This window comes from Erpetoichthys calabaricus, chromosome 2 (assembly GCF_900747795.2).
Source record: "Erpetoichthys calabaricus chromosome 2, fErpCal1.3, whole genome shotgun sequence".
NCBI lineage: Eukaryota > Metazoa > Chordata > Cladistia > Polypteriformes > Polypteridae > Erpetoichthys > Erpetoichthys calabaricus.
This window is the reverse complement of record NC_041395.2, coordinates 134,179,422-134,193,409: the sequence shown is the minus strand read 5'-3', so window position 1 is coordinate 134,193,409 and position 13,988 is coordinate 134,179,422. Positions and strand designations below refer to the sequence as shown.

Here is a 13,988-nt window from a genome sequence, read left to right as displayed (position 1 = left end):
TTATACATTTAGAAGTGTAGTATAGTATAATATTCTAACAGAACAGACTCAGCCAAAATGGGACAATCCTTCACAAAATTAAGCAGGGAAGGGCTTAATAGAGACAAGGAGTGAACCTGGTGTCCTGAATGTTGCAATTAAATCACTTGCACACATACTGAAAAGTGGTTGTAGCTTTAAAGACTACAGAAGTGTATCTTAAGTTTGGTAAAATAAAGAAACCCATTTTTTCATGCTACATGTTGGCTGATTAGAATCTGTTAGATTCAAATCTATGACAGATCCAGGCATAGAGTGTGAACCAGCTACTATGGACAGTATTTATCGTGCACTCATATGTACATGTCCATCTATCCATTTTGTGATGAGGAACCAGTGTCTACCATTGCTACAGGTACCTTCGGGTTCATATCAACAGCAAACTGGACTGCTGTGACAACACAGTGGTGCTGTACAAGAAGGGCCAGAGGAGACTCAGGACTTTTAATGTATGCAGCAAGTTGCTGGAAATGGTCTATCAGTCAGTAGTAGCCAGGATGTTGTTCCACACTGCAGTCTCCTGGGGAAGCAACTTAACCTCAAAAGATAGATAGATAGATAGATAGATAGATAGATAGATAGATAGATAGATAGATAGATAGATAGATAGATAGATAGATAGATAGATAGATAGATAGATAGATAGATAGATAGATAGATAGATACTTTATTAATCCCAAGGGGAAATTCACATATGCAAATTCAAATATGCACAATGCCTGAACAAATTTATTAGGGAAGCCTGCTGCGTCACAGGGCGAACTCTGGACACACTGGAAGCGGTTATGAAATGAGGATGGTGGCAAAATTGGATGCAGAGCATCTGTCTTGGAGCACTTTTTAGCCACAGGTTTATTCCACCATGGTGTGCTAAGTTGTGCTTGTGGGAGACTTTTCTGCCCACTGCTACCAGTCAATTCAATGTTTTCTCCTGACACTTCAAACTTAATGCTGATACTCTTAAGTTAATTTTGCAATTTCTGCACAATATATATTATTAATTGATTGATTGTATTATTTGTCCTATAAGTCTGTATCCTTGTTTTGTATGTTTCTGCTGCTGTATGCATCTAAATTTCCTCTTGAGAGTAATAGTTTAAACTAATCCCAGGTGCACAGGGCACAAGACAGGAGCCAATCCTAGACATCATGCCAGTTCATCAAAGGATGCACTTACACACATGCACAGGCTCTCAAACCTTGATGACCTCTAAAAATAAGAGGATGAGATATTAAGACAACTTTTCTAACTATACAACGCTGATGAAGAGAATAGTCTCTTTTCATTAGCAAAAAAGTGTGTATGGTGTCAGCCCAATGGTAGCACTACTGCCTCATAATACATGTCATTGATGCTCCTTGTGTGGAGTTTGCATATTCTCAGGTATTCACATAGTCTAAAGACATGCAGATTATGTGAAACAGTGTTGCTAAATTGGCCTTAGTGAATGTTTGTGTGTGTGTTCATCCTATCTAGGGATTACTCCTGCTGTGTACCGTAGATTACTGGACTGGGCTACAGCTTTCCTGCAACCCAGCTCAGGATAAGCGGGTTTGGAAATGGATGTAAACGTTTGTATGTTCTCCATTACACTGTTTTCCGTTCTTTTGATTAAAATACACGAACGCTTCTCATATGAACAAAGTAGTGTATGAGATTTGATTTGTCATCTTACTTATTTATTGCACTCACAAAACCTGCAGCCTGCATGAAACTACCGGGGTCATGCTGATGCAGAAAACTTCACATCTTTTTAAAAAGTATGAGAATTAGATATGAACAAAGTAGTGTATGAGATTTGATTTGTCATCTTACTTATTTATTGCACTCACAAATCCTGCAGCCTGCATGAAACTACCGGGGTCATGCTTATGCAGAAAACTCCACATCTTTTTAAAAAGTATGAGAATTAGATATTAAGGAAATGATGCAACACAAACAACCTTGACGGACTGAATGGTCTTTTATTCATTTGAAAAAAGTGTGTATATTCTCCATTACACTGACTACGTAATACTGGAGAGTTTTCACTTGTTTCGGTTTTAAAGCACTTCAACCCTTCTTAAGCGCGAGAAGTTAATTAACAACCACTTGGTGGCGCCAGGTAGTTACTTAGAAGGGCAACTAAGGCAAAACTTTTGTTTTCACTATTCTGTTATTGCAAGTTGCGGATTAACCTGCTTTGGGTGTCTTATTTTTTAAATCACTTTTATTTCAACCTACCTTGCTATGTAGATAGAGAAAAGGAAGGACCGAGATACACACAGAGAGAATACTCAGTGCGTCACTTAGACTTGGCAGGCTGGAGTCCCCAGGTCCACCTCCTCTTGTTGCTCCCGCTCCTCCTCCTCCTCTTCGCCGCTGAGCTCACAAGGTGACAGAGAGCGGGCTACTGCACGGGCGGACTGTACGCGCTGGAGAAGAGACACAAGCAGACTAACGCGAAAGTTTTTGGTGCACCCGATTGTGAAGCACCTCGTTTTCAGTGTCTCGATACACTGCAATACATTTAACGGCATGACGTGATACGACTTAAGGTGAGTGCTTTTTTATTTTATTAATCTCTATGCTTAGAACGGAGGCAGAGTGCGCTAAGTAAGTTAAGTTTTATTAGCGGTGTGTTGGGAGGGTCTCGCATTTGCTCCAAGACGCGCTTGAGTACCGAGACTGTGAAGCGTATATTGTTTTGCCTGCAGAGAATTTAGTTGAAGATGCTCAGCGGAGAGGTTTGATTCAAAAAGAAATTACGTTTCCAATTGCTCCTCTTGGCAAAGAAGAAAAAAAAAAGTTTACAAGAAACGGCACCCCTTTTGTCTCTTGGGTAGAGCGGCAGCCCCAGCCAAAACTATCCAACCCCCCACCCCTCCCGCGCTGCCTTTGCTGTGTCCTGGAAGTTCGGTAGCGGCCGCCCGTATGGGAAAGCTGCAATGTAGCGTGAGAAGCGTGTATGGTCTTTCTATTCTTTAGGGCATATTTTAGAGTCTGATGAGCTATAATCAGAATTAAATGGGGTTCGCTAGAAGATGGACATATATTAATAACAAGAGCGTACAAGCCCACTGGTTTGTGCATTATTGGACGGCAGCGTTATCTGCAATTATTTGAAGTGTCCTTTATGGGCACTTTAATGCTGACGACACTCACTTCCATTTTTTTATTAGAATTCCTTTATGCCAGTAAAGTGTACATCACGATTAATTACCGTTAAACTAGGTATGTTTTACTATTTTAAAATTACACGTAAAAAAGTATGATTAACTGATTGAAACTGATTGCATGCACACAATAGATGACAGTGATTAGGTAATTCTTGGGAGATACATGAAAAAGACAATACGAAGAGATAAGACAAGCAGCAATAGTGTCCCTGATTAATGAAACAATAAAGGCTGAAGTATGAAGACAGAGGCTGGAGGCTAAGGAACTACACCAACAGCTGTAGGAGAGTGCATTTCAGAGGCAAAACAAAACGGCAAGCCAAGGAATAGTTTCAGACTTGTAGGTGTTCCCAGGGCAACTTTGCACATGCATGCAGGGGTGTCAGAATGATTCTGTATTGAACAGCAAAGCAGGGTGGTGAAGCCTGCTGAGTAGTTTGGGGTGTATCTAGACTGGGGCAGCATCTGTTTCTTAAACTGGCTAGGATCTATCAATGATGAAATATGCCAAATGCTAGTTTTAGGATGCCAGTTGAGACAGAAACCGCATATTATGTGATAGATGGTTATTGTCTGGACTTCAGCAGCATGTTACACCATTTGGAGCATACTGATGCTTAAACAGGGAGAATACCAGTATAGTAAATCCATATGAAAGCTTGTATGAACAGGGAAAGAAGATGGTTAATATGGAAAACAGTGCCAGAGATAAAATTTAGGATCAAGAAACCAGCCTGTTGTTAGAATTTAATTTCTTCTGCTCATTGCAATTGTATACTCGCAACTGTTTTTTTTAAAGATTTTTAATGTAGTTTAACTATTCCACTGGCACCCTGTCCAGAGTTGATTTTTGCTTTACACCCAGTGGTGTTTGTTTAAGCACCAGCATCCCTGAACTGGATATGTGTACTAAAATGGATGGGTGGATTTATTTATATTGTTTGTTAGTGATCCCATGTGTTAAAAACCTTGCTAAGATGATTAGTGCAGTTCAAGTTGCCGTCATTAATTTAATGTTACTTATAGCAATTATGTCGTCGGTAAAAAAATTCTGTTTGATTTTAACTTCTGTATAATTTATTTTAACGCATTATCATTTTCAGTATGACAGCTCTGTCACAGTTCTGGTCATCAAGTTTGATTCTCGGCTTGGCTACTGTCAACATGGAGTTTGTAGTTTCTCCCAGTACTCCAGTGAAATGTAAAAGTTGCGAGTTGATTATTATCTCTAACTTGGTCCTGTGTGAATAACTCTGAGTGTTTGGGTGAGAGCACCATGCTGTGGACTGGTATTGGTTTGGTTCCTGCCTTATGCCCATTAATGCTAGGTAAGCCTATAGTTCTCTGCAACCTTCTATTAGACGGAGAGTTCTTAAAATGGATAGGTGAATGGGCATTTTATTCAATTTGACTTAATGCATCTAATATGTAGTCTTATTTAAACTTAATTTCTTTGACAGCTTTACCTTTTTAATGATCTTTCCCTAATTTATTAACATTTCCTTATTTTCAGTTACTGTAGTTAATGAACTGCTAGATTTGATGTTTACTCTATTAATGAAACACAAGGTGGAGTCATTCTTTTGTAAGCCAACAAAGTTCTTTTACAGCTACAGTAAGTGGAAAGGAGTGTGTTAAACTGGCAGAAAAGGGTAAGGCCAACTCTGGAGCACCATTCCATCACATTTTAAAGCTAATTAACTATACATCTTTTTATTAGTTACATTTTCATTATGTAGTCTATTAAGTTCTAATCATTAACTGCATTTTATCTGTCCATGTGCATGCCATTAAAGTACTTCATTTCAGACTGATATTATTTCAATATTTTTTAAGAAGAAAAATGTCATTAGTAAAAACTTTAAGTAAATCTACCAATAACGCTAAAATGTGTTTTTAGAATTTTCTCCCCATTGCCTTCTTTACTAACATTTTATTTAATATTTCTGCCAAAGGCCATTGCAGTCATCCACTGAACTATTTAATGACTTCATCATCATTCATTTTTCTGGTACTTTACAAGTGGATTGTTAAAGATAGCCATGATGGAAGGCGGCAATGAGGTGGATTTATCCAATAATAATATAACACCTCTCTGGAAGAAGAGATCAGTGAGCCAGTGTGGATCACGGGATTCTAACCATCCAAAGCCGCGGCCTCTTAGTTATCAAATCAATGGTGTTATGATGACGGATTTCCCAGTAGAAGATAAATGTAACATGACCTTGACTCAGCCTGCTGAAAAGATTTCTTCCCCAAGGGGCACAGTGTTCCTAAAACATGTCATGAATAAACCTATGCGTGTAACGCGGGTTGTTCGGAGCATAAGTATTGGCCATTTATCGAATGGAAAGCTTTCTTTTGTGAAGAATAAAATGCAGCCACAGAGATCAGTGGATAATCTGGAGATATCGAATAGCAGTCGGGCCACTAAGGAGTCGAGTCCTTCACTTGACAATAGAAAGAGTTTGCAGAGAAGGATTTCTAGCCCTTTAACATTGACTTCAGAAAGAGATCAGATTATTTTCACTTCTAGCCCAGAAATGATACCTACAAAGAAAGATGATTCACTGTGCAACAATAATCACATTGCATTAATTTGTCCATTGTCTCAGACTGCAGAAGACCAAGGAAACATTGTGGCTTCAGAGTCAGTGTCTGGGTCTTCAATCGAAAAGCAGACTCTTGAAAGACAACTTTCCAATGCTTCCCAAAGTTCTGATAAAGTTCCATCTATTATCTTAAGCACTAACAGCCAAGCTGCCTTTAAAAATGGGACACAACAGATAATTCCCAAGGAACTGGCATCTGAAATTAAAGCTAGCAAAAACAACCAAAGCAACCAGAACCTTCTTGATCCAGGCCAGAGAGCTCTTCGGTCTCGGAGCATGGTAGAGACCACAGGGAACTATCTTCAGCTTGTTGGAGATACTGATGGAGACACAGACCCAGAGGTGGAGAGTCCTGGGACACTTAAACGAGGTCTGAGGTCTACATCTTATAGGAGGGCGGTAGTGAGTGGGATTGACAGTACTTCAGTGACAAAGAAGGACAACAGATTGTCACAGCCTGTGTTGAGAATCGTTGAAGAAGACAAGGAGAAATATTCAAGTTTGGGAAGGGCCAAAGTAAGCAAACATTTCTGTATTGTTGTTTTCAAGTTGTAATCTATATAAAGAAACAGACAGTTTGGTATGCATGCTGACTGGTTTAATTGGCTGCTCCCTGTTTTGAATTTAGGAACTTGGCATTTGCTAAAAGTGTGACTTTATAACATGCATTTTATTGATTAGCCATCTGAAAAGTTGTGTCTTTACAGTGCAGAGCAGGATATAAAGGTGGGTAGAACCTGACCTTTGTCCGTTTATGAGAGGCAAGAAGCCGATTCTTCTTGTCAGGTGTGTTGGAGAAAGTTGGCAGCTTTCCCAGTAAATGATCTGCAAAAAAGGCAAGGTACTGTAATAAGATAAGCCAAGCATTTTTACATAGCAGAAACAGGCAGCAAGTACAATACTTTTAAAATCAAAAATATCTAAGTGACAGATTTGTTCATGGTGTGATGATCATTACCAACATTACTTCTTAACGTATCCAAGAAGCTCCAGGTCAGCTTCTGTAGGGTTTTGCTTTTAATGATTTTATTTTTTCATTTACTTACTACCATTATTCTGCCAGCCTTTGTTTTACAGACTTGTTAGGAATGAGTACTATATAAACTTGTGATTAGAAGTTACGTTGGACTTTTCTTAGTAAGAACTATTGTACACTATGCTGTAAATTGGATATTTAATCTTACTATGTAGTGCTTTTTAAACAGAATAGTCACAAAGTGCCTTACAAAGGAAGCCGTTAGTCCTGATGTAGTGTCTTTCCAGATGAATGATATTGCAAAGTGTTTAATAAATAGGTTAACTAGATTTTTCTGAAACCTGTATAAGAGGCTTGGTGGTGAATGGGGTGCCTAAAAGTCTGATGAATTCATACTCGGTTTGGTGGTTTATAATGAGTCATACATGTAATTATTATTATTTTTTTCAAATTCACTCCATTAATGCTGGTGCTAGAACACACAATGATTTTCTTTTTTCAGTGTCAACAGAAAACATAATAGTGTGATAATTGCACAGAGGTCCTACACAGTAACTCTAATCATACAGGCTACATTATTAGTATACTGCAGACAATGTGTTACACACATCAAACCAACAATGCAGCTGGAGGTGGTAGTCTTCCTGTTCACTTGAAGCAATGCTAGATTGTGTATACGACTAAAGTAAGCTGTTCAGATACACTAACAAGCGTCTTGATATTGGTGTGAGCTTTGCAGTCACTAGACAATAATCGGTCAGATCAGCTCTGTTTTGAAGAGAAATCATGTGATTGGTGATTTAATTTACCGTCCTGATATTCAGTTTAGCTAGGTGCAGTATGCAGAGTTCAATGTCTGTGAAAGATACAGCAATTAGAAAATAGGGACTTTTTAAGTATGGGAAAGATAAAGATTTTTTTTTTGAGAATAATTTGGGACATCTAATTGAAGGCTGATATACTTGACTGTCATAGACAATGTAGGATATATGGTCATCCTGTTTACTGTATAAACTAACAGTCAGTCTTTTATACTGTGAACTCTTTTACCGAGTGCTTTACAAAATACCTTTTTTAAAGAAAACATGGTATGACAAAATGTTTTACAAAGTAACCAGTGTTAGACGTTGCCTTTCATAGTAATGACAGCAAAATAGCTTCTGTTATCTTTTCACAGTATTGCACAATGTATACTAGTGTTGGAGCAGTGCTACAATTTTGACGTTGATATCAATACCAGCTTGTAGACTCTCTGTATCAGTACCAAAACGGTCCAGAAGCAAATAATGGATAACTCCAAAACCCCCTGATTTACAACAGTCTCCCTGGTGTGTCGCAAAAGTGCTTGCCTCCATGTTGTGCTGCGCCATTGTGGCACACTATGCATCGCTTCCCTCTTGCTATCCATGAAGTCCCGATCATGTCTAGGCAATAATTCCCCCGTTGCGTTGCTAGAAGTCCCAGTTATGTCAAAGCAAGTAGTTCATTTCATGATGTCTGCAAAAATGGAAGGTTTGCCACTACTGCAATAGTGAGTGTTGAGGGACGGGGTCGGAAATTAAGTGGAAAGTTGAAGTTTACTTCCGGTATTGAAAATAAAAACAACCTGTACATTTCCGGTAGTGGTATACAGCACGCCCCTACTGTGCATCCATTATAAAAAAATCATTCAAGAGGAAAGGATATGCAGAAAACAAAGTGTCACTAATTTAGTAGCACTATTATTTCAGTGTTGTGGGTTTGAATACATGCCCAGACATTGTCTGCATGAAGTTTAGATATTTTCACTGTGGCTACGTTCATACTACCATATTTTCTTTAATGATGGTGTTTTTCTCCATCAACATTATTAATTTTACATAATTTACACAAGTATTTCTGTCCACACTTACTGTAAATCACCAAAACTGTACATGACATGTATGTTTGACAACATTGGGTATGGGCACATTGGTCTAAAAATCCTTGAAGGGATGGTAATGCTACCGGCCATGGGATTTATCACAAAACTGTAGTGACCAGTAAATTATTTGCCTTTTCTGCATGTATGCTCCATTAAGACTGTACAATATGCAGTTTAGATGCATACAGCTAAACTGCACAACAATATCATTGAAAAAAACTCTTTTATGTCTGCTATGGTCCAGTATGGTTTTCTTCCGTGAAGGGTGACAGATCAGGAAATGAGACATGGCAATTAGCAGGTTCCAATCCGCTAATCTGAATAAGCACAAACAAATCAGAATGTGTTTTGAGTCGGATTACACAGATTTGAGAATGTTATATTAAAAATGTAAATCAAGGTTCTATTCAAAATAATTTGTTTGTTTTGCTTTACTGGGTACAAAGACATCCTTCTGTGTGTGCTGGTACTGAATTAAAAATATCCCTTTTATGATTATGATTTGCTAATTTTTCTAAACATAATAAACATTACAGGAGTTTACAACGGACCAGCATGAATTGTAAGCTAAATTACAAAATGAAATACTATTCTCTTGAGCAGTGATATTAACTTGGAGCATGTTCCAGTGAAAACCATAAACCAGAGGGTTTATCCTGTCTGTATTTGAGAAGTACTGACCTGTTTGAATGATGAAAGTGAAGTAATTATGTGGTATTCAGTAAGAAATGTATTTAATAAAAAACAATCATTTTTTCTTGACAAAGCATATTTCATGTTAGACAAAAGTCTCCATGCATGCTTACATCACATTATACAGTATACATATGACATACTGTATATAGTATTTGTGTACAGTATGTAATATGTGAAGTGTATAAAATATGTGTTACAATGTGACATTCTGTTTTAAAGCAGATACCTACCTCTGTATATGCATTACTAATATAATGCCGTTTGACTCGTATTCTGATTGTTTTAAGGTAGTAACCATACTGAGTTAAAATAAGGCTGGGGGTTAGGAACAAAAGAATTTGTGCTGAGGTGTGTTAACATTGGATGCATGGGCGTTAGCATTTTTCTGGATGTTTTATTTAGTGGAACCAAACAGTAGTAGCGTATGTCGTAGATGTGGTTGTATTCGTTGTTAAATAAGGAAACTGACACACAAAAGAGAAGAAAAAACTCTGTGAGCTTTTCATTGATATGACTGCAAAGCATCATTTTCATTTGGTGTTTTAGCTGGTTTGACACAATTGAGTAAAAGAGCCTTATCTAAAATATTTTTTGACTGTTTGATTAGTAGAATACTACTGCATATGTAGCCTTTGTTGTTATCCATCCAAGGTCAGTTTTGAAAGTAGGGTTTGAGTTTCATCGATCAACCACCAATTAAAAGAAAAGATTTGATCAGTGATCGGTAAAAAGGCTGATCACAAAAGCTGATATTTTCAGCCCCTGCTTTTTTGAGGTTTATGGTAAATTAGTTGTAGTGCTCCTTTTTGCAAAGGTATTGAGCCAGCATGTCTTTTATTTTCATTTACAGCAAACTTCCTGCAGTGTAAACAAAGAGCAACAATTGGAAGCTTGTTTTATATGTGAAAAGGAAGCAATTGGTATACTAGCCTTTACGTTAAATAAAGTGGAGTAAGGCTGATGAATGAAGAGAACGAGAGAGAGAAGAGGTTGGATGATGTGGAGATAGTGAATCAGGAAGTACAACGGATTAGCAAGGAGTATGTAAGGAGAGCTGTAAAGAGGATGAAAAATGGAAAGGCCGTTGGTCCAGATGACATACCTATGGAAGCATGGAGGTGTTTAGGAGAGATGGCAGTGGAGTTTGGTTCACTGACAAATGCGCGCCGACAAAACCGTGACCGACAAACCCGCGAATTTGATTTTCGACAAATGCGTGCCGACAAAATCGTGAAAATCAAAATCTCTGAATCAACAAGCTGTGGAAAGCCTATTGACTGTGCTGACCACTAATATGTAGCCAGGTATTATGTAATATATAGCAAAATGTTTTATTTCTCATATCTCATAATATTGACATCTAAATTAAGTTTTACAAACCATATTTAAGTAGAACTTTTTATGCTTTTATACTACTAATTATCGCGCATTTGTCGGCGCGTTTTTGTCGGCGCGATTTTGACGTCGCGATTTTGTCGGCGCGTGTAATAAAAAAGGTTTTCTCTGTAACAGGAGAAGGGATGAAATAAAGGAGTAAGAGGGGGTTGGTCGCTTCAGTGCAAAACCAGCTACAAAGATTGGAATGTCTGGGATGATAGCAAAAGAATGTGCAAAAACTTGCTTCTCATAAAGAGTTTCAGAATGTTATGGGAATACAGTCAAGGCCATGTACTTGTTTTTCACTTCGAGGGGCTTCATTGCAAGCAACGCTTGTTATTGTGTGTCTTCTGATACTAGGCACCATCTCAGTGAGGGCCAAGTAGAAGAAAAACAATACTGCGTCCCGTGGAAGGGTGTGTGCTGAAACTGATCACTTCTGTATACACTGCTTACACGTAAGCCATTTTGGGTAAGGACACTCAATTAGTATATAAGGGAAGGTTCTGTCCTCAGTTTCTTCGGAAGCTCAACCGTGAGGAACGTGCACACCGCCCGGTATTGGACCAGGCTCACGAGTTGATCCTCTGACGAGACTGACACGCGGGCTCCCTCAGTCTACTGGTCTAGGATGATGGCTCTGGGTCTTTTGATATTACTGTAAGTCAATAGTATAATTCATATATTGATATTACTGTAAGTCAATAGTATAATTCATATATCTGTATTTACTGTAAGTCAATAGTATAATTCATATATCTATATTACTGTAAGTCAATAGTATAATTCATATATATATATATTACTGTGAGTCAATAGTACAATTCCTATATCTGCATGTATATTGCTATTATATTGTATGTAACTGATACTATATTTGAACAAGTAAACAATTGAAGTATTGGACCTTTCCTCTCTGATTCCTGCCTGCTTATTTTCTGTTAAAACCTTTGAACCATTTTCCCAAACTAAAACAGCGCGCATTTGTCTATCGCGCATTTGTCGGGTCACTGTGGAGTTTTTAACCAGATTATTTAATGGAATCTTGGAAAGTGAGAGGATGCCTGAGAAGAAGTGTACTGGTGCCGATATTTAAGAATAAGGGGGATGTGCAGGATTGCAGTAATTACAGGGGAATAAAGCCACAGCATGAAGTTATGGGAAAGAGTAGTGGAAGCTCGGTTAAGAAGTGAGGTGATGATTAGTTAGCAGCAGTATGGTTTCATGCCAAGAAAGAGCACCACAGATGCGATGTTTACTCTGAGGATGTTGATGGAGAAGTTTAGAGAAGGCCAGAAGGAGTTGCATTGTGTCTTTGTGGACTATGATGTTTGCTGATGACATTGTGATCTGTAGCGATAGTAGGGAGCAGGTAGAGGAGACCCGGAGAGGTGGAGATATGCGCTAGAGAGGAGAGGAATGAAGGTCAGTAGGAACAAGACAGAATACATGTGTGTAAATGAGAGGGAGGTCAGTTGAATGGTGAGGATGCAGGGAGTAGAGTTGGCGAAGGTGGATGAGTTTAAATACTTGGAATCAACAGTACAGAGTAATGGGGATAGTGAAAGAGAGGTGAAAAAGAGAATGCAGGCAGGGTGGAATGGGTGGAGAAGAGTGTCAGGAGTAATTTGTGACAGACGGGTATCAGCAAGAGTGAAATTGGAAGGTCTACAGGACGGTAGTGAGACCAGCTATGTTATATGGGTTGGAGACAGTGGCCTAAGCAAAGGTTTATGGATGTGGTGAGAGAGGACATGCAGGTGATGGGTGTAACAGAACAAAATGCAGAGGACAGAAAGATATGGAAGAAGATGATCCGCTGTGGCAACCCCTAACGGGAGCAGCCGACAGAAGAAGAAAGTGGAGTAATAAACAAAAGAAAAAATAAATGGAGAAGTCTTTGTGCAATTAGACAAACTGCAATAAAAGCTACTTTAATAAATTCAGACCTTTATTTTGTCATTTAAATTAAAATGGACACCACTTGAGTTTGGACAGTGTGCTTGTTTAAAATGCAGCAGCTTACACTTTTAATTGGAAAAAGAAACATAAAGAGAAATTTGAAATTGCTGCTTAGTAAACAATAGGGCTTTTTTTTAAGATTTGTACTGTGTTTATTATCTGTTGCTATGTGTCATACAGAATACGTTTTGGTAAGAAACAAGTACTACATAATTAAAATTGTAATGCATATTTTATAATTAAACCTCAAGAATTATGAGGGTCTAGTTGATACGCTGAAGAAAAAGAAGCACACCTGTATAAATATAGCAAATGTATATTTTAACAGCAAAAAGCTGTAGTGCAATTAATGATTTAAAACGATTAAAAAATATAAGTGCATGTATATTTAAATTTAAGCAGCATATAATTGCCAATATCAATTAAGTGATTGTGTGAGAATGTTGGGTTTGGAATCAATTAAAAAAATAACTAATTAATCACATAAATGTATATAATTATCCATCCATCCATCCATCCATTATCCAACCCGCTATATCCTAACTACAGGGTCACGGGGGTCTGCTGGAGCCAATCACAGCCAGTACAGGGCACAAGGCAGGAAACAAAGCCCAGGCAGGGCGCCAGCCCACCACAGTGTATATAATTAATCATGATTAATCACATGTAACACTAAAATACGTAATCATAAAATTAATACATAAATCAAGAAGTAAATACACACTGAATCACAAATTTAATGAAGAATCAACACAAAGGAATTAAAAAAAATCAATGGCAACATTTAAACTTAAACAATGACCTTAAACCTGACCTTTTAACAAAATACTGCTTGAGCAAGTACAACCTGAATTCGAATGCCTTCCTAAAAGGCAAGTTGAAAAAAAGGCAGTGAGAAAACGAGGCCAATGTATTATTTGTCAAATTGGCATAGCATGAAACACGGACATGTCAAAGTAAAAATTAAACAATCAAAACGACAGTTGACTTTGAATGCACTGCTGAAGACTGATTTAATTAAATGAATAAGCATCTCTTAAATGGGCATATGTTAATTAAAACTTGTGTTAAAACTTCACAAACATTATCCTCAATTGTTCATCACTATCAACAACTTGATAATTATTCTACACAAGTGTTTTTCAACTGGTGTGCCATGGAAATAACAATGTAATGCCACTGGGTCCAGAGAGAGACACACTCCTCAAGTAGTCAAGACCTGTCTGAAGAGGATGGGACTACAAGGAGAAGCCGACATAAAAGC

The 13,988-nt window shown here is 37.9% G+C and overlaps 1 protein-coding gene across 1 annotated transcript in view; it reads left to right on the top strand.

Moving 5' to 3' along the window:
• Positions 1 to 2,224: 2,224 nt before the first annotated feature.
• LOC114646354 (rho guanine nucleotide exchange factor 26-like) overlaps positions 2,225 to 13,988 on the top strand; it is a 111,791-nt gene continuing 100,027 nt past the window's right edge. Inside the window, exons 1-2 of the mRNA XM_028794513.2 lie at positions 2,225 to 2,577; positions 5,154 to 6,326. Coding sequence (XP_028650346.1) covers positions 5,241 to 6,326 — 1,086 coding nt within the window. The 5' untranslated portion in view covers positions 2,225 to 2,577; positions 5,154 to 5,240. The remainder of the gene's footprint in view (positions 2,578 to 5,153; positions 6,327 to 13,988) is intronic.